Source organism: Eschrichtius robustus, chromosome 2, assembly GCF_028021215.1.
Source record: "Eschrichtius robustus isolate mEscRob2 chromosome 2, mEscRob2.pri, whole genome shotgun sequence".
Taxonomy (NCBI): Eukaryota; Metazoa; Chordata; class Mammalia; order Artiodactyla; family Eschrichtiidae; genus Eschrichtius; species Eschrichtius robustus.
The window spans coordinates 112,636,624-112,657,623 of NC_090825.1; the positions used below are offsets into that span (position 1 = coordinate 112,636,624).

The 21,000-nt window shown below is 54.7% G+C and overlaps 1 protein-coding gene across 1 annotated transcript; it reads right to left on the minus strand.

Moving 5' to 3' along the window:
• Nucleotides 1-11,428: 11,428 nt before the first annotated feature.
• PITX1 (paired like homeodomain 1) lies at nt 11,429-16,726 on the minus strand. The gene is made up of 3 exons (XM_068534439.1): nt 16,558-16,726; nt 13,993-14,225; nt 11,429-11,971 (listed from the first exon to the last, which is right to left on the minus strand). Exons 1-3 carry the CDS (start codon nt 16,724-16,726, stop codon nt 11,429-11,431), a joined length of 945 nt encoding a protein of 314 aa, XP_068390540.1.
• Nucleotides 16,727-21,000: the final 4,274 nt, after the last annotated feature.

The window sequence follows — 21,000 nt, forward strand, 5'->3', positions numbered from 1 at the left end:
GGTCCAGCGGCTCCTGGCTCAGGAGCCCTGGGAGCCCCGGAGATGGAAAGGGCAGCAGGAAGCAATCAGTGTGTGGCACTTAATCAGGAAATTATAGCCTGGGCAGAAGAGGGGTTTGGCTTAGAAGTCACCCTTCCCTGGGTTTCAGTCAAGCAGGCCCACAGGGAGGCTTGGCCGGCCGATGGGATGTGCTGAGCAGGCGTGAGCTCAGCAGGCAGGATAAGCCAGCCTCGTCATTGCTGCCCAGGAGGCTGGCTTCCTAGGTGGGGATGCTGTATTCCATCCTTTTTGGCCCCCTGCCTGCTCCTGTACCCACTGATACCTCAGCAGCAAGAGGAGAAGCTGTGGGCATCAGAGGGGGTACTTTGGGAGGTTCTTGACCTGAGTCGGTGACTTTTTACCTGATTCTTGAATAAGCAAGTGGAAAAGGTGTGAAAGAAGTGTCAGGTGGAAAAAGCCAGGTGCAGAACTGTACATACGTGACACCATTTGTATTTTAAAAAAAAGAAAGTGAGAAATAAATAAAACCACACACACAGTGGCAGTGAGATATTCTCTTTCAGGTGGCAAGGACGATAGACGAAACCTAGTATTGGCCAGGGTATGGAGATGGCACCACCGTTCACTTTGGCAGTGCAAATAGGTGTGGCTTTTTCAGAAAGCAATATGGATTAGATTTTATGCATGTGTTCCTATGGCCCAACAGTTCTGCTTATGAAATTATCCTGAAGAGCCAAATGACAAATGCACAGAGATGCAGGGATAAGGATGTTTACTGTGGCCTGTTGTGATAGAAACACAGCAAAAGAAATCAAGGAATTACCTAATGCCCACTGGTGAGGCGACTGGTTGAATTAGTATGAGTCCATACATGTGGCCCCTAAAATAGTGATTTGTTGATACGAATAGATGTTCTTGATATTATATGATTGAAAAAGTGGCTTCTAAAGCAACATGTGATCTGACGTCCTTTATGTAACACTGAGTGAGTGTATGTAGCATATGTGTACATGCACGTGTGTGTGCTGAGCGATGTCTGGAAGGATAATCATATTAGTAGTGGCTTGGTGGTCTTGACTTTGTCCTCACACTTTTCTGAACTTTTTGAATTTTAAGAATCAATATGTATTTTATAATCAGGAGAAACAACACAATTTTCATCTTGAAAAAAATGCTGGGAATTCCCTGGTGGGTCAGTGGTTAGGACTCCGCACTTTCACTACCGGGGCCCGCATTCGATCCCTGGTCGGGAACTAAGATCCTGCATGCTGCACGGTGTGGCCAAAAAAAAAAAAAAAAAAAGTTAAGCAGTGTGCGTGGGTGTGTGCGCGTGTGCGTGTGTGTGCATGCATGTGCATGCACAGCTGTGCCAGTGGTAGGTGGAAGGGCATTCCAGGCAGAAGGAACCACAGGCACAAAAGAAAGAGGGTGGGAGCTGCGAAGCTGGTGTGGCCACAGCCTGCAGTATGGGCGAGGTGGGGGGGAGATTGGGGAAGTACATTGAGCATGATGCTGAGTACCGCAGCTTGGCAATTTTGAAGCAGGGCAGTGACCTGGCCAGATTTGATTCTTGCTTCCTCTCTGAGAATGGCCTGCTCCCCCTCACCTGGCATTTAAGGCTTCTCTATTCTGTCTCCCCCTTCCTCTCCCCATGTCTTCCAGGGCTCCCCTTTGCCCAGCTCATTCTCACCTCCACTCCTGCACACCCATTCCCATCTACCTGTCCTTCAAGACTCAGCATTAGGCTCCCTCTAACAGGAAGCCTTCCCAGATTGCTCTGGTTAGCCTTGATATCTCCTTTTTCATACTCTCACCCTTGAACTTTCATACCTGACCTTAAATCAGATCATAATTCCTCTAGAACCAGGAGGAGGGCCGTGGACTGAGAGGCTATGTTGTAACACCTGGATGCCAGTGATGGATGGGCTGACATCTGCCAGCATTAGAGTCCTGATGGGGGAGGAAGAAAGCAGGCAGCAGAGACCCAGGAGTTATTTTGAGCCTATCATGTCACAGGCACAGTGCCAAACATTGCACATAGCTTTTCACATTTATCCCCATTGTACAGATGAGGAAACTGAGGCTTAGAGAGGTTATGTGGCAATAAGTGGTACGGCTCTGAGTAGAACCCAGGCTCTGTCTAACTCCAAAGCCCACACTCTTAACCTCTGTGACCTACTTGTCTCTGGTTCTCATCCCCCCAGAGGTTGGCAGGGCTGGGCCTGTCATGGGGCCTTCTTGTGCCTTGCTGCCCCAGACCCAGTGGAAGTGGATTTCAGGGTGGGAGGGTGACTCCATCTCACTCAAGTGGTAGCTCCTGACCCAGTGGAGGATCTGGGGCAGTGCAGCATCCCTGCTGAGGCCTTGGGAGTGCCACTGTCCCCAGTGACATAAAGCGAGATATTTCCCTGTGGGCCAGCTGGCAGGGGCACTGTGGGGGAATCTGGAGGGGAGGAGGCTGGGCATGTTGACCAAGGAAGAGCTTTCCCACTCAGAGATTCTCTAGCAGCAGGAGGTCAGTGAGATGATAAAGGACAATTTTGTGCCTCTGAAGCAACAGCACACCTGAAAGCCTTACATACTGTTCACGTCCATGGTCTCTTCAAAGCCTGACAGCAAACCCCAAGAGGCAAGCAGGCAGACCCAGTGCCCACTGACAGAAGAGGAAACTCGGGCTCCGGGAAGGGACAGCCAGACCCCAGGGAGGAGCCCAGCCCAGGGGCTAGAATCCAGAGGGGCCCTGGCCTCTCCCGGGCACCTCCCCCAGCCTAGGCTCAGTGGGTATCCTTGCCTTGATGGGCTGGGCCAGTCTCTGTGAGCCTGGGGGGCTGCCCGGGGGTGGCCTCAGCAGAGACTGAGGAAGAAGCAAGAAGCTTTAGAGGCGTGGGCACCAAGCTCAGGAGAAGCCATGAACTGTGTGTGCCTGTACTCAGGACCAGCTTCCGAGACTCAGCAGGAGTGCTAGTTTGGGAGATGGAGGGGGGGGGGTCCTTGGCCACACCGTCTTGTGTGTGTGTGTGTGTGTGTGTGTGTGTTTTGTCCAAATATAGCCTTTATTAGATCATGTCTACCCAGAGGAAGAGAGAGGTGTGTGCATGAAAAGGCTGCAGTAAGGGTGGGGATCAGCATCCATTCTAGTGTGTCCTGGAAAGTTCCCAGCGAGGCCACAGCGGGAACGGTTTGGGGAAACCCTTGCTGGCCCCGCCACCGCCTGGCAAGCGGCAAAGTGGCCGGCTGCTTTGTGGCTGCAGTGTCTTAGAGGGTTTTCCAAGCACTTTCCGTGAAGTCACTGGGGTGTTAAGCTCTTTGTTCAATTAAATGGGTTAATGTGCTTTGTCTGATTCTGATGAATACTAATAATATAATGTGATAATGGCGGTAATGGTGCTCTCAGCTCTGATTATCACATGTGCCGCACTGTCCCAGGCACAGAGGGAGGTGAAGCTCACATTCCCGCACACTCAGGCCTCATTTTCCACTCATAAAACCCCATTCTTCAAAGCTTTTCCAGCCCAACTCCCTATATCCATTTTCGGGACAAATTACCAACACTTAAAAAAATTGGTCCATTTTGCGTAAAAGCCAAGTCCAAATTACTGTTACTTTCCCCTCTATGTTTTGAAATTTCAAAAAGAGAAGGGTGGGGAGCTGAGGGGGACACAGGGGATGGAGAGAGGAGGCAGAAGGGGAAAGAGGGAGAAGAGTGTATGAACAGGGAAGGAAAAATCAAGCTTTCTTGTTTCAGTAAAAACTTATTTCTGGAATGATGTTTCAGTTTACTCAGGCAGAAAAATCAGAAATGGTGTGCTTATTAAACAGGCTAAGTAAGCATGACTATTTTTAGTAGTGCAGTAAAACCTTGGTAATTTGGACCTCTTTAATAAAGATTCCACGATCATGCTGGCTGGCAGGCACACACAGTGTGTGCCGTGCATGCGTGTGGGTGCACGTGTGTGTGTGAAAGCAAGGTAAGAGTGTAAATAGGTTGCTGAGTTGGAGGATTAGGAGGGCGGGGCTGGGGGATGCAGCGAGGGGACAAATGGGACAGGGATGGGCGCCCTTACGGCTTAGGAGAGCCGTTTTTAAACTGAGCTCTCTCTGCTTTGCAATATACAAGATCATTACAAATTCTTCTTCTCTCTGAACACTCCTCTTGGCACCTACTAATTTGGCATCTGTTTAAAGAAGAAAGTATTTGAAAACAAAAATTTCACTTCTATAAAAATCTGTAAAGGTTTACTTGACAACACCTGTCACACTGGCCTGCCCCCAGCGTGAGGCTGAATCCTGGGGGTTGACACATTATCCCAGGGAGGTGATGACTGACCCCTCTGGGGTGAGGACAGGGACCTGTAGGCAGAAGGCCACTCCCTGTCCTACAGATCACAGTTCTTTGCATTTTTAAGATAATATTTGATGTTTCATTCCATCATGACAAAAGTAATACATGCTTAGTGCAAAAAACATGGAAAGGAAAAATGAAAAAAAAAAATCCCTTATTTCCCACCACCCAAAGGTAGCTGGTGTTAACACTTTGTTAACACATCCAGTAATTTCTCTGTACATGTGTAAAAATAAAAATGGTACCGTGCTTATATAATGTTCTGTAGCTTGCCTTGTTTAGTGTTTTGACAAAGAAGCTCAGTTTTTAAAAAGAGGCAATGGCAAACCTATTATTTAATTTTATGCTAAACTTATAGAGGAGTCACCGGCCCCATTTACTTTCTCTTGGCCATATAGTAGACACTTAGTAGGGGACGTGTCCTTAATGGGGTCCCACTGCTATGCTGCACAGAGGGATGGAGGATGGGTGAGGGCCACAAGGGGGTTCAGCTGTAACTGGGGCCTCAAAGGGTACCAGTTGAAGAGGGCGGCAAGGAAAGGTTTTCCAGCAAGCACCACACCAGCTCTGGTAGTGGGTTCAGCCCCCAGGAGTCCTGGGCACCAGTCTCTGAATGCCTCTCTGGATAAGGTAGAGGCATAGACACAGATATACTTTTTTTTTTTTAAAGTGTGATAAAATGCACATAACATGAAATTTACCATTTTAACCTTTTTTAAAGTGCACAGTTCAGTGACATTAAGCACATTCATATTGTTGTGCAACCATCACCACCATCCATCTCCAGAACCTTTTCATCATCCCAAAATGAAGCTCTATACCCATTAAACACTAACTCCCCATTCCCCTCTCCTCCCTGCCCCTGGCAACCACTATCCTACTTTCTGTCTGTATGAGTTTGCCTATTCCAGGTACCTCATATAAGTGCAATCATACAATGTTTGTCCTTTTGTGTCTGGCCTATTTCACTTAGCATAATGTCTTCAAGGTTCATCCATGTAGTAGGGTCTGTCAGAATTTCCTTCTGTTTCAAGGCTGAATAGTACTCCATTGTATGTACATACCACATTTTGTTTATTCATCTGTTGATGGGCATGGGTTGCTCCTACCTTTAGGCTATTGTCAATAATTCTGCTATGAACATGGGTGTACAAATATTGTTTGAGTCCCTGCTTTTGTTTCTTTTCGGTATGTACCCCGAAGTGGAATTTCTGGATCATATACTAATTCTATGTTTATTTTTTTTAGGGAATCACCATACTGTTTTCCACAGTGGCACCATTTTGCATTCCTACCAGCAATGCACAAGGGTTCTAATTTCTCCACATCCTTACCAACACTTGTTATTTTCTGCTTTTTTGGTAAGAGCCGTCGTAATGGACGTGTAGTGGTATCTCATTGTGGTTTTGATTTGCATTTCCCTAACGACTAGTGATGTTGAGCATCTTTTCGTGTGTTTATTGGCCATTTGTCCTCTTTGGGGAAATGTCTGTTCAAAGTCCTTTGCCCATTTTTGAATTTTTGTTGTTGTTATTGTTCAGATACACTTTTAAAAGCAGCGCCAGGAGCTGCCTGTGCTGAGAGGGGGGGAGGGAGGGAGTGAGAGGAGGAGGGAAAGAAGCAAGAGAAGAGAGAAAGGAGTGGGGAGAGGGAGGAAGGCCAGGATATGTCTTGTGGAGTGAGGTATAAAGGAAGGCAGCCCTTCACTTCTTTTATTCAGCAGATCGTTACTGAGCACCGACTATGTGCAGACACTCTCCACACATTGCTGTCCACACCTGTTTGCCGCTACATCCTGGCTCTCGGGGGCTGCAGCAACCCTGCCTGCGGGAGGCCGTGCCCACAGAAGTTAAGCCACAGGCTCTGCCTGCAGTCAGACAGGGTGAGATCCAAGGCTCTAAAGCTGCGTGCCTTTGGACAGGTCACATGACACCCCGAGCCTTAGCTTCCTCATCTAGAAAACGAGGCTCACAAGATAAATAAAACACGTACAGCGCACAGCAGGGGACGGCGCATAGTGAGGTGTGCGACCACGTGACCTATCACCCAGCGAAGCTTTCATGTGCCACGAAGGCCATCCTGCCCTCTGCCTCCACCCTGCTCCAAATGCAGCTTCCTGCACCCTGACCTGCTCCTGGGCAGTGTCCTGATTCACGGGATCGCAGGCTCCCCAACCTGGCTGAGCGCTGGCACTGTGTCTCCTGGGTGCCCTGCAGCCTCTCGATCAGTGGGCACCGGCTCTGGGTTACACAGCCAGTTGGGAGGCAAGGCCCAGGGCCCTGCGAAGGCAACACAGGAGTGTGAAGACTGGGGTTCCTGTGGGGAGAGGGGCAAGGAGGCAGACCGTCAAGGGCTGAGAGGAAGCCTGGGAGGCAGACTGGAAGCGCCCATCTAGGAAACGAGAAGCTCGTAACACTGAACGAGACAGGAGTTTGGATTTCATGGTTGATATTCCAGGGCCCTGCCTTCACCAGGAAGCTTCTCTGTGTCCCCGCCTGCCCACCTCATTCTGCTGCCCACACCGAGGGCTTCCTCAGTCCCAGCTGTCACCTGTGCCCTCCGTTCCTCTCCCACCTAGCCGAATGAGCTTGGCAAAGGCAAATCCTGGGGCCTGCGGCCCTTTTTCTCTCTCCCAGAGCACAGCTGAGTCCAGCCTGGACACGAATTATAATTTTCTCCCTCGCCACCCCCACTCCCTAGCCCAACACCAATGTGATTCCCATCAGGAGAGTTACAGAGGGCCCAAGTCTGGGTTACTGGGGGCCCAAGTCTAGGATGGTTCCAGGGGTGGAATGAAGTGGGGAAGGTAAGGCAGGTGGGGAAATCAGCAGGACTGTCAATCATGACTCACATTCATGGCACCCAGCAAAGCTGGAGGGAAATCCAAGTTGGGCCCCAAATGACATTTTCAGAAATGACCTGTTGAGAATCTTAAGAGATGCCCTATTAATGTGGAAAGTGGGGTACAGGGCCCTCAGGAGGAGAGGCAAGACATCTCACTTTAATAATAATAACATCAACAATAACAATTCCAACATCAATAACAATTTACTGAGCACTTACTATATGCCAGCACTTTATGTGCATTATCTCATTTAATCCTTTAGACAGCTGTGTGAAGTGATTGTCGTTATTCCCTTTTACTGAAGAGGAAACAGGCTCAGAGACCTTAATTAAGCCTCTTGTCCAGGGCAACTCAGAGGTAGCGCCAGAACTCAAACTCTCGCTCTCAAAGACCACAGCAAAAGTTCCTGTGGATGCCCGAGCCAAGTGACTGGCCCAGGAAATGGGGAGGTCCCTGGGCAGAAAACCACCCTCACTCTCATTTCCCAGACTGGCCCTCTTGGCGACTGAGGTCCCACTGCTATTTCATGGGGCAGCAGCAGGCTGAGGCATGTGGAGCTGAAGGGCCACCCAGAGCCACCTCTAGGGCTTGGACTCCCCAGGCAATGCCCCTCTGCAAGGCAGCTTTTCCAGCTGTGATTTCCCCCTCCCCCTCCAGGTGACTCTGGTGGCCCAGAGGGAGGGCCATAAAGCTAGGGGAGGTGACTCGGCTCCTCTCCCTCAATGACCAGGCACTACAGGGGTTGCACACAGTGGCTCACCCCATTCTCCTTTGGTGCCCACAGTGCCTTCAAACCCGTGCTGGGCACCAGCCTCTTGCCCTCTTGTCCCTAATTTATGGCCCCTCTAAATCTGCAGCAGCCCTTTAGGGGTCACTTTGTCAGTACCAAGTAAGAACAAATCTGCTTTTCTATTTCCTGTGGGCCAGTCCTGTGTGGCCAGCAGAAATTATGATCTCTTCAAGGTCAGACACCCTCCCCTGCCATGTTGCCCATGGTGCTTGGCATGGGGCAGCCCAGTGCGGAAGGTAGAGAGTGGGGAGTGACTGGGTTTGAATCCATTCCATCACTTCCTGCTGTGTGGCTTCTTTAAGCCTCAGGGGCCTCATCAGGGAAAGGGGATAATGAGAATCGTTCTCATAGGGCTGCGGTGCAGGTAAAAGGGGCTCATCTATGAGAAGCGTGCCCTTAGCAGAGGGCCCTGGACCCCGAATGGGCTCAGTATATGATACTGCTTGCCACTGAAGACGGAGATGGCGCCACCTCCCCCTGAACAGCCTTGCCTGACTATCCTGTTTGAAGCAGGACTTTCATTTTTTCTTACTCACAACACCATGTTCTTTTTCTTCAAAAGCACTCAGCCCAGTTTGTAATTATATGTGTTTGTTTACTTGTCCATGAGAGCAGGGACTGTGTCTGTTTCCCACTTCTCCATCCCCAGCACCAAGGGCAGGAGCACAGTATATTAAGCCTCCCCAGTCTTCTTTGGGCAGAGCAGGACTAGGACTTTCTGCCTTTTTTCAGAGGACGTGACTTTCAGAACCCCGTGTGTTCCTCATCCCCCCCTCCAGAGATGACCCTGCAGTTGGTGTAGCTAGGGAGGGCTGGGTACTATCTGCAGGCACAGAATAGATGGGGGGGGCCCAAGGCTGGGTCCTACACTCACCTTGTTGGCTGTGGTCCTTGATGGATGATGGGGTCATTCTGCACTGCTTCTGCCTTTCCTCCTGGCTGCACCTGTTTGGCCTGTGGCCCCACCTCCACACTAAGTCTCTACCAGAGCTCCTCTTCGGCCCTCCTCTCACCTGAGACCGGGCCTGACTTTCAGAGAGGCCTCTCTGCCTCCCACTTCTCTCCAGTCCCACCTCCTTCTAGGTCTCCCCTGCCTCCTGCTCTCAGCTGAGACCAGGGCCCCCTGGCCTTGGCAGATGTGTGAGGCTGGGGGAGGCACTCTGAGTCCAGATGTGATTGTGTTTATGTTTCCAGAGAGTGAGGGGTCGGAGCTCTGGACTGCAGCCGTTGGGGGAGGGGTGGTCTGGCTCCAGCCCCCTGCCCCAACCTTCCCTCCCCGCTCCTCCCTCCTCCAGCCTGTGTATCTGGCCCTGTCCTTCTCAGAACCCTTCACTCCAAGTCCTACAGCATCAGGCTGAGCCATCCTCCAGCAAGGACCCCTCACTCCTCATCTGAAGGTGAGAAGACCAGTGGAAAGATGCCTGGTTTTGGAATCCGTGTGACCTTGGCCCAGTGCATGGTGTGATGCAGCCTTGGTTCCATCATCTGTATAATAGGGACAACACTCCTGACCTCAGAGGCAGTGTTGACCCAGTTTAGGAATGTGTGCATAGGGTTCTCCAGCTATTAGCTCATGACTAAGCCCATGGCTGTGCCCCACTCCCATCTAGGGCTTGCCTGGGTCCAGCTCCGGGGCAGTGACAATCACAAGGTGATTCTAAAGCAGAATACCAACCCCTCCTTCCTCCCCCGCTACAGCTGCAGACATTTTGTTTTGCCATTAGAAGTGACTTACTTAAGGGAAGCAGAATTTACAGGCAGTTTACAGGCTGGTCTTGTTCAGTAGTTTCCAAAAGTCGGGGGAGGGTGGCGGCGGCGGCGGCGGAAGCAACCGATAAGTTGGCATGGAAAGTAAGTGAGAAGTGAGTTCTGTGTGATGGACACTTCCACCGGAACAGTCATATGCCTCTGGGTGGGATTTCGATGTGGAGGCCCTGGCTCGACTCTGGCGGATCCAGCACCCTTAGTCCTCCTGGAACAGCCAGAGCAGGGCTCAAGGTGGGGGCACCGGGCCTATAGGAGAACAGGCAACCCCAGGTCTAAAGAGGCTCTCAGCGGCTCCCACCGCCAAGCTCCCAGCAGACAAAGGCCGCGAAGCACCCTAAAAGCCTGGAGGGTCACTGCAGACCCAGTCTGGGAAGAGCCTGCAGAATCCGGCGGTCGGGTAGGGCGGGTAGTCCAGGCTAGAGCGGCCCGCGCGCGGCGCCGGGGGGCTGAGCCGCACCGCCGATGAGTATCGGGCGCGCGCCTGCGCGCGCGCGCGCAAAGGGAGCTCGGAGCGCCGGGCTGCGCCCTCAAGGGAGCCGGGTTGAACTGGTCTGGAATGGTGGTGGGCAAGTGGGGGTAGGGTCCTCTGGCGGGGTCGGCCTCGGCTCTTCTCTCCTACTTGCAGGGCCCACGGGGGTGCAGTTCCCTTTCTACCCGCCTTCCCTCCAAGACCGAATGAAGCAGTCAGGGCTCGGCAGTGGTTAGCACGCTCGTACTATGGTTTTAATAGATGTACATGGACAAGTCGATATAGACAGATTTATAATTCTATACAGTCAGTCCGACATACACAAGGACGCTGTAAACAGGGGCGCGGGCCGGAGAGCGGGTGTGCAAAGTGGGCACGGCGTGGGGCCCTGGCCGCTCCCCGAGCTCTCCCGGCTCGACTCTTGCACGGCGGACGGTGAGGAGGCGGCTCCTCGCCGGACAGGCGGGCCACCTTCTAGCCGGGAGCTGAGGAGAGGGCCTGGGCTTGCGGCGAAGCTTGGGGGCTGGGATGCTCCGAGACGAGCACTCCGCATGCTCCCGCCTCGTCCGCACCGCCAGCTGCGGCTCCTTGGCCTTAAAGTAAGCCTCCGGGGCGCGGGGCAGGCAAGGGCTCTTCGAGGCGCGCCGGGGCCATTAGTACGGCTCCACGGCGAGATCCCGACCCTGGACTGGGTACCGTCATCCCTGGCCCAACGCCCGCTCCAACTTGGATCCGAATCGAGCTAAGGTATGCTCGGCCGGGCCCAGCTCGGAGGGGGCGTCTTGGTTTGCACCTGGCCGGGGCCCAGGCTTGCCGGGGTTCCGCGCTCCAGTTCGCAGGCGGGAACGCGGGCTACGGGGCGTCTCCTCCGGGCCGCCGGCCTCGGCGCTCGCCTCCCGTGCCGCGTCCCCTCCGGAGAGTGGCCCACCGGGCCCCGAGCGAGCGAGCGGGCGAGCGAGCACGCACCACCCGCGTCATCCCGAGGAAAATTGCAACTCATCCGTTTTTTCGTGGCACTTTTCTCCGACGTCTTTTTGCTTTGTCTCGTTTTGGAGGGCAGAGTGGGGTCCAGGAAAGCAAACACAAAACCAAGCCGGAGGTGGGGAGGCGGGGAGCAAGGGGCCGCGCAGGCGCCAGGTCCTCCGCGCCCGCACCCGACCCGGTCCCGGCCCCGGCGCTGTGCCGGCCGCCGGCCCGCGTGGCCCGGCTGGGCGGTCAGCTGTTGTACTGGCACGCATTGAGGCCCGAGGCCGGGCCCTGCAGGCCGCCGTAGCCGAACGACGAGTGCTGCTTTGACTTGAGCCGCAGGCTGGCTAGGCTCGAGTTGCACGTGTCCCGGTAGACGCTGTAGGGCGAGGCGGGTGTGCCGTACGGGCAGGCGCCCGGTGACATGGCCGAGTTAAGCGAGGAGCCGGTGAGGTTGTTGATGTTGTTGAGGCCCGAGTTGGGCATGCCGGGCACAGCGCCCGGGCCCATGCTCGACGGCATGGTCATGGAGGAGATGGAGCTGGGGGCCGAGAACATGGACTGCGACGACAGCGGGCTCATGGAGTTGAAGAAGGTGAAGCTCTTGGTGGAGAGCGGCGCTGGTGCCAGGCTCTTAGCGGCCCAGTTGTTGTAGGAGTAGCCAGCGGCGTACACGTCCTCGTAGGGCTGCACCAAGCCGCTGAACTGCGGCACGTAGCCGCCCTTGCACAGGTCCAGCTGCTGGTTACGCTCGCGCTTCCGCCACTTGGCTCTCCGGTTCTTGAACCAGACCTAGGGGAGGGGGACAGGAGAAGGGTCAGGGCTGCCGAGGGCGGGAAGACGCCTCCACCTCCCCCGCCCCACCCCGAGGCCTCCGCCCGCTTCCTTCTCTTCGAATACCGTTTCTTTTCTTCGATATTTCCACCCCTGCCTTCTCTCCATAATGGTTCCGTTTCTGTCTCCAGAAAATATTAGTCTTTTCCTTTTTCTGATCTTTATCCTCTTCCCCCAATTAAATCCGGTTTCTTCTCCTAATACGGATCCTCTTTTTTATTTTTTTTAACAAATATTTGTTTTCTTTCTTCCTCTCTCAACCAGTTCATCTTCTGCCTTCTCCCGCAAACGGTTCCCCATCTATCTCCTAAATACTCCATCCATTTTCTTCTTCCTCGAATACAAAAGGTAGTTTTCTTTCCTGAAAAATAGGACCTTGCGACTCCTCTCATTCTTCAGTCTATTTTTCATTCCTCAGATAGTCTGTTTCCATCTTTATTGGTAATATTTAATATTATCATTTCTGCCTCAAATGTTTATTTTCGTTCCGTCCACCCCACTATCTGAACCACTTTCTTCTCCCTCAAACAGTCCATTTTTCTTCATTATCCCTTTTTGATCCTTTTGATTCTTCTGCAAATATTTAGTTTTTTTTCTTCTTTCCAGATATCTGACCTTCACTGTTTCTCTTAAATGGTTGATTCTTTAGTTTTCTCAAATACTTGATCCTTTTGCTTCTCCCTTAAATATTTAATTTCTTTCCTGCTACCTAAATATATGCCAAATATGTTTTTCTGCAAATATTTAATTTCCTTTCACTTCTTACTAGTCTCTCTCTACTCTCCTCCTTCACTTTTCCTCACAAAATTCAGTGAGAACCTCTTCTTTCCCAACTTCCAGTGCTTGCTGATCCTCATCTAGTCCCAATCCTTTGCCCTCTGCAGCCCTCCACCAGCCCCGGGCTGTATCCCGACCTCTCTTGCTGGACCCCTGCATCTCAGCCTTCTCCATCCCCAGCACTAACATTGCCTGATTGCACCCCCACCCCACCCGTACCACCGTAAACCCCAGGCAGGATTAGTGAGTTCAGGATTACTGAGTGCTGTCTTCACTCTCTATCCCACTGGGCTGGCCAGCCTGACTGGGGAGGGGTGAGAGCTGGGGTTATAGCAGGGAGTCTGTGGCCCAGGTGGGACTTTGGTTTAGCTTGGAACGTGCTCCCAATATCTGATTAAATATTTGCAGTACCCAGAGAAGAAGTGATTCTCTTGCTGCTCTGGCAGGAAAGCCATGTTTTCACTGGGAACCAAGGGGTGAGAAGAGGGAGGGTGCAGTCCTGTCTTGAGTTGGAGACCTTACATCTCCAAAGGGATTCGGCCTGAGGCTCACTCATCCACCAGAGCTGCCCCCCTCCTCACCTGAACCCAGCCCTACGGGAAAGGGCATTAGGGAAAGGGTTCAGCTACAGACTGGCCGAATGGCTGAGAAAGAGTCAGGTGGAGAATATCCTGAGATTTTGGAGAAGCAGCGTGCGGGTGGGACCACTGCCCTAGGAAGTTTTGAGACCCCCCCCAAGCCTACGCTCTTAAAAGGCCTCTCTCAGGCTGCCAGGCAGGATCTGCCTTTCCCTTTCGTTTTCGCGGGAAGGCGCCAGCCGCTCGGAGGTCCCCAGCGGCGGGGAATCCTCTGCTCAGTTTAGGGGGTAACAGCGGAGCGGGTTCTGGGCTCTGCAGGGCAGGGGAACGTCCCTTGGGGACACAGGTCTTTGGGCGGGGGCTGCGGTAGAGCCCGAGGGTCAGGTAGGATGCGGGTCAGAGGCATCCGAGGCGGCAGCAGCCGAAGGGTGCTAGCACCGAACGGCTCTGCAGCAGCTGGGTAGACCGAGGCCTAAGGTGGAATCGCCTCCGGTGGAGGGAGGGAGCAGGTCTGAGTGTGGGAAAGAGTGATAGTCTGAGCGCAGGTCTAAGCTTTCAAGGGCTGCGCTGGGCCGGCTGGCAGCCTTCTGTGCGGGTCCCCTTAGGCGCGCACCCCGCGCTCACCCTCACGCGTGGCTCGGTGAGGTTGGTCCACACGGCGATCTCCTCCCGCATGCTCATGTCCGGGTAGCGGTTCCTCTGGAACGTGGCCTCCAGCTCTTGCAATTGCTGGCTTGTGAAGTGCGTGCGTTGCCGCCGCTGCTTCTTCTTCTTGGCGGGGTCCTCAACACCGCCGCAGCCTGCGCCGCCCGCACTGCTGTCCTCGGGCCCCTTGGGTTCCCCGCTGCGCTCCTTCTCTGAAGCAGGCAGGACGGGGCGCCGGTCACCTCGGGCTTATGCCCTTTTGCACCCCATCCCGGCTCCACCGAAGCGCCCGTGGTCAGCCCTGGTGGGGCCCGCCCTCCCGCCAGGGGCCCTGGAATTGTACCCATTGGAAAAAGCCCGCCTGTGCCGGGTAGGGTAGGCAGTAGTCACCTCTGAACAGGCTCGTCTGGGAGAAGAGCCCAGGAGTCGGAAACGTGGGCCTAGGTTCCTAGCTGCACAGGGCCTGCTCTCACAGCTCGGCTCATGCTGGAGCTCTGCTGTTGATGTCACCCGAAAATGTACATTTTTTAGGGCTCTTGGGGTTCTAAATCAGAGGGGATCTCTGCTTTTCTGAACTAGGATCAAATCTTTCTAGCCTGAAGCTGGGGGGTGGGTGGAGCAAGAGCCAGGCAGTGGCCTGCAGCCCCTCCAATTTCTTCTCCCCAGGGCCGTGTGGGAGCCCCACCGGGCAGGCACAGCACAGCCGGGTTCTCGGCCTTAGCTCCAGGCCTCAAGTCCCAAGGCACAGAAAATCCCTCTGGCGGCAGCCAGGCAGCCCAGACCCACAGACTCTGTCTAGGTGACCTGGGGGCTCTAGCCTCTCTCTCTTTGAAGCTACACAAACAACATGCAGTTATAGAAACATTGAAACATAAAGAAAAAGAATTTAAAAACAAAACACAGAAGCCCAGAAAAGCTCACAGCTCTATGCCTAAAAACATAGAAAGGGTCACAAATTCTTAAAAATAGGCAGGTAGAAACACAGCAAATGCAAATTAAGAAGCCAGAAACCTCCGTGCAAACACACCCCTAACTAAATACAGTGCTGTTAAGTGTATAAACTCCAGGCAGACACAGGCATTTATTTATCTGGGATTCAAAAAAAATCAATATACTGTTGTAGATAGATTTTTTTTAACCCCTTCCCGATAATGCCCTTCTAGAGATAATTTTTAAATCCCAGGGAAATACAACACTATAGTTAGATAACTTAAATTCCCCAAATAACATCACTGTAAATGGATTTTGAGAAAATCCCGGAGAAAAGCGCCATTTTGGATTGACTTTTTAAAATCTCCCGAAGAATAATGTTGCATGTAGATATTTTAAATTAGAGAGAAATATATCTAGTATAGCAATTCTTTCTATAACGAAAAATACAGTTAATTTAAAAAATTTATTCTCATAGACTTGGGTTTTTAAAGCAATCTATGACTATGTATTTCTCTGGGTTTAAAAAATAAAAAACAACCAAAGGCCACGGTTAAAACTTTTGAAAACAGAAGTACCGTCCAGCGTTGATTGTTTTTTTTAACCAAGCAAACAGAACCTCTCAGAGAAAGTCACTTAGGGATGCAAAACAGAAATAAATAGAGATTAAAAACTCGTAGAGAAACACTCAGCGGTGGATTAAGAAATGAACGCAGAAGAGGCGCCCACGGCCGTGGGAGTGGGGAGCTCGGCGGCGGCGGCGCCGAACTAGGACCGCGAGCGCGGGAGCCGTTCGGAGACTCCGGACCCCGGGCAGGGCCGGGTACTGGCCTCATCACTGCCCGCGCCGCCCACCCGCCGGCCCAGTAGCTGGCGCAGGGAAAAAAGCTTGAGCTCGGGCAAAAAGGCAGCGCGGAAGGAGACTTGGCCGAGCAGAGTCGGAGCCCTGGACCCGCGGCCTGGCGGCTCCGGGCTCCGGCGGAGCACGTGGGGCAGGGATCCTTCTTTTAGGGGGTCCTAACCGGAGCCGGGTCGCCCCTCTTGGCCCACTCGCCCTCGCTGTCCTCTCTTTTCCCTTTACTTAAGGTTGTTTTTCTTCCCCCCAGTTTGCTTTTCCGACTTTTCCCGCCACCTTCTTAGGTCTCTCCCTCTCAGTCAGTCGCCCACAGTCTGTCGGGGTGTCTGTACTCCCTCTCTCTGGGCACTTTCTCTCGCCCGCCGCCCATTCCTTTCTGATCTGCTCCTCTCCTTCGGTCCAAGCGGCCCTTCGACAACCATTTGCCCAAGCCTAACTTTTCTCCCCGTTCTATTTGCTCCCGATCAAGAGGGGCTGTCATTCCGACCCTCCGGTTGTAGGTTCGTGCATCTGCAGGTCACTTGGCGCGTGGGCACCGCGTGGAAGTGCCTTCGAAAAGCACTAAATTTCCGCTTCATAAAGCGCCTACTTGTCCGCGTTCACCGTCAGGTGGAGAATGGGAAAAGGAAAGGTCCTGAGGCTTCCTGGGGCGTAGAGCGAGCGTGACTGTGCGGCGCGGGCGCCAGGCCCTGCTCCCGGCTCCCCGCGCCCTGCACCCGGGTAGGCTCCGTGCGCGCCTCGCGGGGAGCCGCGCTTACCTGGCAGCTCCGTGTCGGACGACTCGCTGGCGGAGTTCTCGAGCGGCTCGCGGGGGTCGGCGGCGCGGGCTAGGTGGAAGGCGGGCCCCATGTCGTGCGGCGGCGGCGGCGGCGGCCGGAGCCCCTCCGGCAGCCGCTCCAGGCTCATGCCCCCCTTGAAGGCGTCCATGGAGGCGGGGACCGCGGCGGGCGCTCCGGCGGCCGGAGCTGGGCGCGCCCGGCTGCCCTGGCTGCGACCTGCGAGGACAAGAGCGCAGCGCCTAAGCGGCCGCCCCCCAGGGCTGCCCGCGCCCGCAACGACGCCGCGCCCGCCCCATGGACCGCCCGGGGCTGCGGGGCCAGGCGGGCGGCAGCGGCAGCGGTTTCCCGCGACCGGGAGCCCGGCTTCGCGCTCCGCGCTGCCCTCCCGCCGCTCGGGCCTCAGCCGCCCGCCCGGCCCCGGTTCCGGCTCCCGATCCGGGGCCGGTTTCTAAGGCTCCGGACGGCGCCGGCAGAGTCTGTCTTAAAGCGACAGCGCGCACGCCAGGTTCCAGCAGTCCCTGCGCCAGGGGTGGTGGGTGGGGTGGGCCTGGGTGGGAGGGGGCTGGGAGGGAAGGAGGGAGCGAACAAGCGAGCGAGGGAGCGCGGGCGGAATCCAGCCCCGAGCCGCCCGCGCCGCCGCGCCCTCTCTGCCGCCCTCCCTCCCTCCCTCCCTCCCTCACTGCCTCGCCCGCGCCCTCCCCCTCTGCAGCCACCTTCCCGCCGCCTCCCCCCTCCCGCGGCCTCGCCGCGCCTCACCCTCCTTCCCCGGTGACACACTGAGTTCTCCCGCGGCCGCACAAAAGAAACGCATCTGGCCTGCAAGTCCCGCGCGGCTCATGCCCACCTCAAGCCCCAAATGACTTGTTTCGCTCAGAATCAACTCCTGTCTGGGCCGCCTCGAAGTCCCGAGCCCCCGGCGAGAACAGCCCAGGATGAGTGAATGTTCACCAAGGAGGATCGCACCGACCGGGCGCCTGCGAGCCAGCGCCAGGGTGGGGGCAGAGCCCGGGGCTCGTTCTGGCAGCTCCCAGCAGCGTCCTCGTCGAGGGGCCGTGGCCCCTCCTTACCCGGCCTCTTCTCCCGGGACCTGAGCCAGGCTGAGTGACAGCAGCCTGCGCTCTAATGGGCCCCCGGATGCTGCCTCCTAATTAGCTTGGACCCTCTCCCCCAAGGCTGCTTCTCAGGCCTCCCCCTCTGCACCGCAGTCAATTTTCTGGGATTGGGATAGAACTGATGGCTTCTAATCAGATGAAGCGTTTCTGTTGGCTCCAGGCCGCTGGCGAGTGCAGCAGGAGACCCCAAGAGCCCTGCCAGGCCCCAGAGCCTCTTCAGTAGGGCTGTCTCCCCTTGTCTTGCACCTTCAATGGTCTGGCCAAATCCGCCAGGCCCGGCCTTGGCTGCCACAGGATGGGGCTCTGCCCCCTTCAGGACACGTTCGCAGGGCCTGGGGCCTCACTTTGGCTTCCCAGAGCTTCAGGCACAGGCCTGGCAGGCCAGGTGACTGCAGTTTTCAAGCCTAGGCCAGCAGCCCAGGAAGCCTAGGATGGTCTTTGAGCTTCTCTCCTACACAGTGGTAGCTAAGCTGCGGCACCAGTGGGCACTCTATGAGCACAGGCAAAGACATTCCCCTTCCCACCCCTAAGAATGAGTCCCTCGTTGAATCCTCCTACTTCAGTAAAGTTTGCTGAAGGATTTTGCTTAACAATTGTTAACTGGTCTTGAGACATCAGAGTCCTGAGCAAATAGGTGACAGCTCGGGTGGTAGGGTGCGACCCTGACCTGTTCCTCTAGCCACAGCTGGACCCCAGGCTGCCCTCTGCCCCTCATCTGTCTGCTCCACCAGACAGAAGCAACACTGGGCAGGACAGCGGCCTGCGGGTGAAGCACTGTAGTAATCTCCAGGCCCAGTACCTCACCTTAGGGCCTAGTGCATTCTCATGTCCTCCTGGGGTCTCTGTTTGGGACTGACTGTGCAGGCTGTCAGGGTCTGGGACCCTCTTCAGTCCCTGCCCTCACCTGGCTCCCTATCAGAGGAAGGCACCCCCGCCCCAGGCTGAGCTCCTTGGTAAGGATTATGAGGGCAGGGGCGTGGGCAGGGTGGAACCAGGCCTGCCTCTTTCTCCCTTGGCCTCAGCCCAAGGCCCCCAGCTCTGGACCCTGGGGAAAAAGCACAGTTCCTTAGGGTTGGCCCACTCTCACTGGGTGCCTGAGGCCACAGGGGCCAAGGTCTGAGGCTGGGGCCAGAGGGAGGATGCATCCCAGGAGTTTGGGTTGGGGGAGGGCCTCAGTAACTCCAGCCTTTTCCTCCGAAAGGGAAGTTTCTCCAAGTTGAGACCCCCAGGGTGAAAACAGACTTGGTGTGTAGGGGGATGGTGGGAGGGGTACATGGGGGGTATGGTTGCCTAGCATGTGCCCTCAGCCCCATCTTTTACCACATTTTTTAGCTGAATCTCCTGAAGCAGCAGATACCGCCTTTCAAGGAGGTATTCAGGTGCTGCAGCGTGCCAGGGAGTGCCCCTTCACACTCCGTCTTCCGTTTAGCCACCTTACCCCGACTGGACAGTGTGCCCCCCAGGCTGCCTGGATATAGACAGGTCACAAAAGCATGCATGTACTCATACATACTGCATACCCATACAGGTGTGCTGTGCACACACAGACACACACATACTGCGCCCACACAGGGGACTGCCGAGTACAGTCACATATGTGTACACACAGCCAGGCCTCTGGGTCCCAGAACACTGATGCTATTTGGCGCAAAATCTGGCTGACAGGGGTGTGTTCTAAGCCCATCAAGTGTCGGGCCAAGGTGGGAAACACGGTGCCCCTCTGGAGGGGGACATGGAATGAATGGTCTGCCTACGGGCATCCAGAGGCTGAGGGTCACAGGCCCCCACTCCCCAAAGGGGCTAAAGAGGCCTTCCATGGATGGGGACTGTTTTGTGACTCTGCAGCTCTAGCTATTCAGTCTGAGGGGCTTGTATCTCACTGTTAATGCATTTAATGCAGTGATTGAGCACCTGCTGTGTGCCCCTCTGGATCCAAGCCTCTGGCAGTGCTCCAGGCAGTCACAATAATCCCTATGTTTGGAAATCTTAATGCCTGCTGTGTGGATGGAAAGGTGCTCAGACTATTGCCGGTGAAGCTCAATATCCCAGGGGCCCTGAGCCCTAGAGAGGGGCTGAGACTAGTGGGGGCTGCCCAGGGGAGTCTTTTCTGCTAGACCTGGGCAGTGCTGAATGAGCAGGGGTGAGGAAGTGATTGATCTAGAGGAGGCCCTGGCCTGATTCTGGGTGTTGGCTGGAGAAGGGACCTGGGCTCTCTCTTTTCTTCCTCAGCCACTCGCTCCGCTGGGGCTGCTATCCCAGGCAGAGTAGGGGCTTCTTGCACACTCATATCTCATGCCACACACACACACACACACACACACACACACGAGACAGGAGGCAGCTGTCTTTCAGGAATAAGAGCAGGGGTTCAATGTTCCCCTGGCTTTGCTGTCTGACCTTCGACAAGGCTTGACCTGCACTGTGTGCCAGTTCCCATGTCTGACATGGGACACAGCGATCCCTGACTGCTGCTTCAGCCTCCACCTCACCTGATGATGTGACATGAGGAGAGAAGGGAAGGGGGCTTACTGGAGCTGGAGCCATGTGCCCCATCCCTCCAGGCCACACAGAGCTAGCAATGATTCTGTGACTTTCAGGAAATTTGGGGCTTAGAGTCCTGGCTGGGCTCAGCAGAGAAGCCTGGGCTGTTGTCGGGTTGAAATAATCACCACAGGGACTCTTCCTGAGACTGGGCTTACAGAAAACAGACTCTGTGCCCAAGAATGGCTTAGTAATTTTATTTGGGAAGGGTGGTTGGAGGGTCCTCATGGAGGGCATCCTTCCACCCACTCACAGGGGTACCTTGTCCTAATCTTTGCACCAGAATCAAGGGATTTTAGAAGGAAAGGAATGTGCCATGGCTTGCCCCAGGGGCCATCCATGACTCTCTGGGACATTCCAGCCCTAAGCCTCTTAGGCTGTGGAGAAGTTCAAACTAGAAAACCCAGTTTTGGGAGTGCAGCCCGGACCACCTACCTCCTCTGCCAGATCTAACACCCCCTCCCCAATAAAAACTCTTGTTTCTTTGACTGCAAGCAATCTCTGAGTGGTGGGAAAAGGGGTGCTCAGGTAGGGGCTGGGAATGATCTCACTGGATCCTTTAGGCTTTTAGGTACCCAGCCTGTGACTTCCTTTCAGTCGGGGTTCCCCAGCCTGTCCTGGTGGGAAGAGCTGAGATGTATTCAGGCAGTATGGCTGAGTGGGGTGCTGATGGGAGCATGAAACTCAGAACTCTCCGTAAGCAGCTGGTAGGGCCCATCGCTCTCCAGGCTCATGGCTCACCGGAGCCTACTGGTCGCTGTATAGTTCC

Excerpts from the sequence above, each read along its gene's own strand:
- PITX1 (XM_068534439.1), bottom strand. The coding sequence starts at position 16,726 with ATGGACGCCTTCAAGGGGGGCATGAGCCTGGAGCGGCTGCCGGAGGGG. Across the intron at positions 14,226-16,557 it reads GTCCGACACGGAGCTGCCAG|AGAAGGAGCGCAGCGGGGAA; the intron begins GTAAGCGCGGCT and ends TGCCTGCTTCAG. Across the intron at positions 11,972-13,992 it reads TCACCGAGCCACGCGTGAGG|GTCTGGTTCAAGAACCGGAG; the intron begins GTGAGCGCGGGG and ends CCCCTCCCCTAG.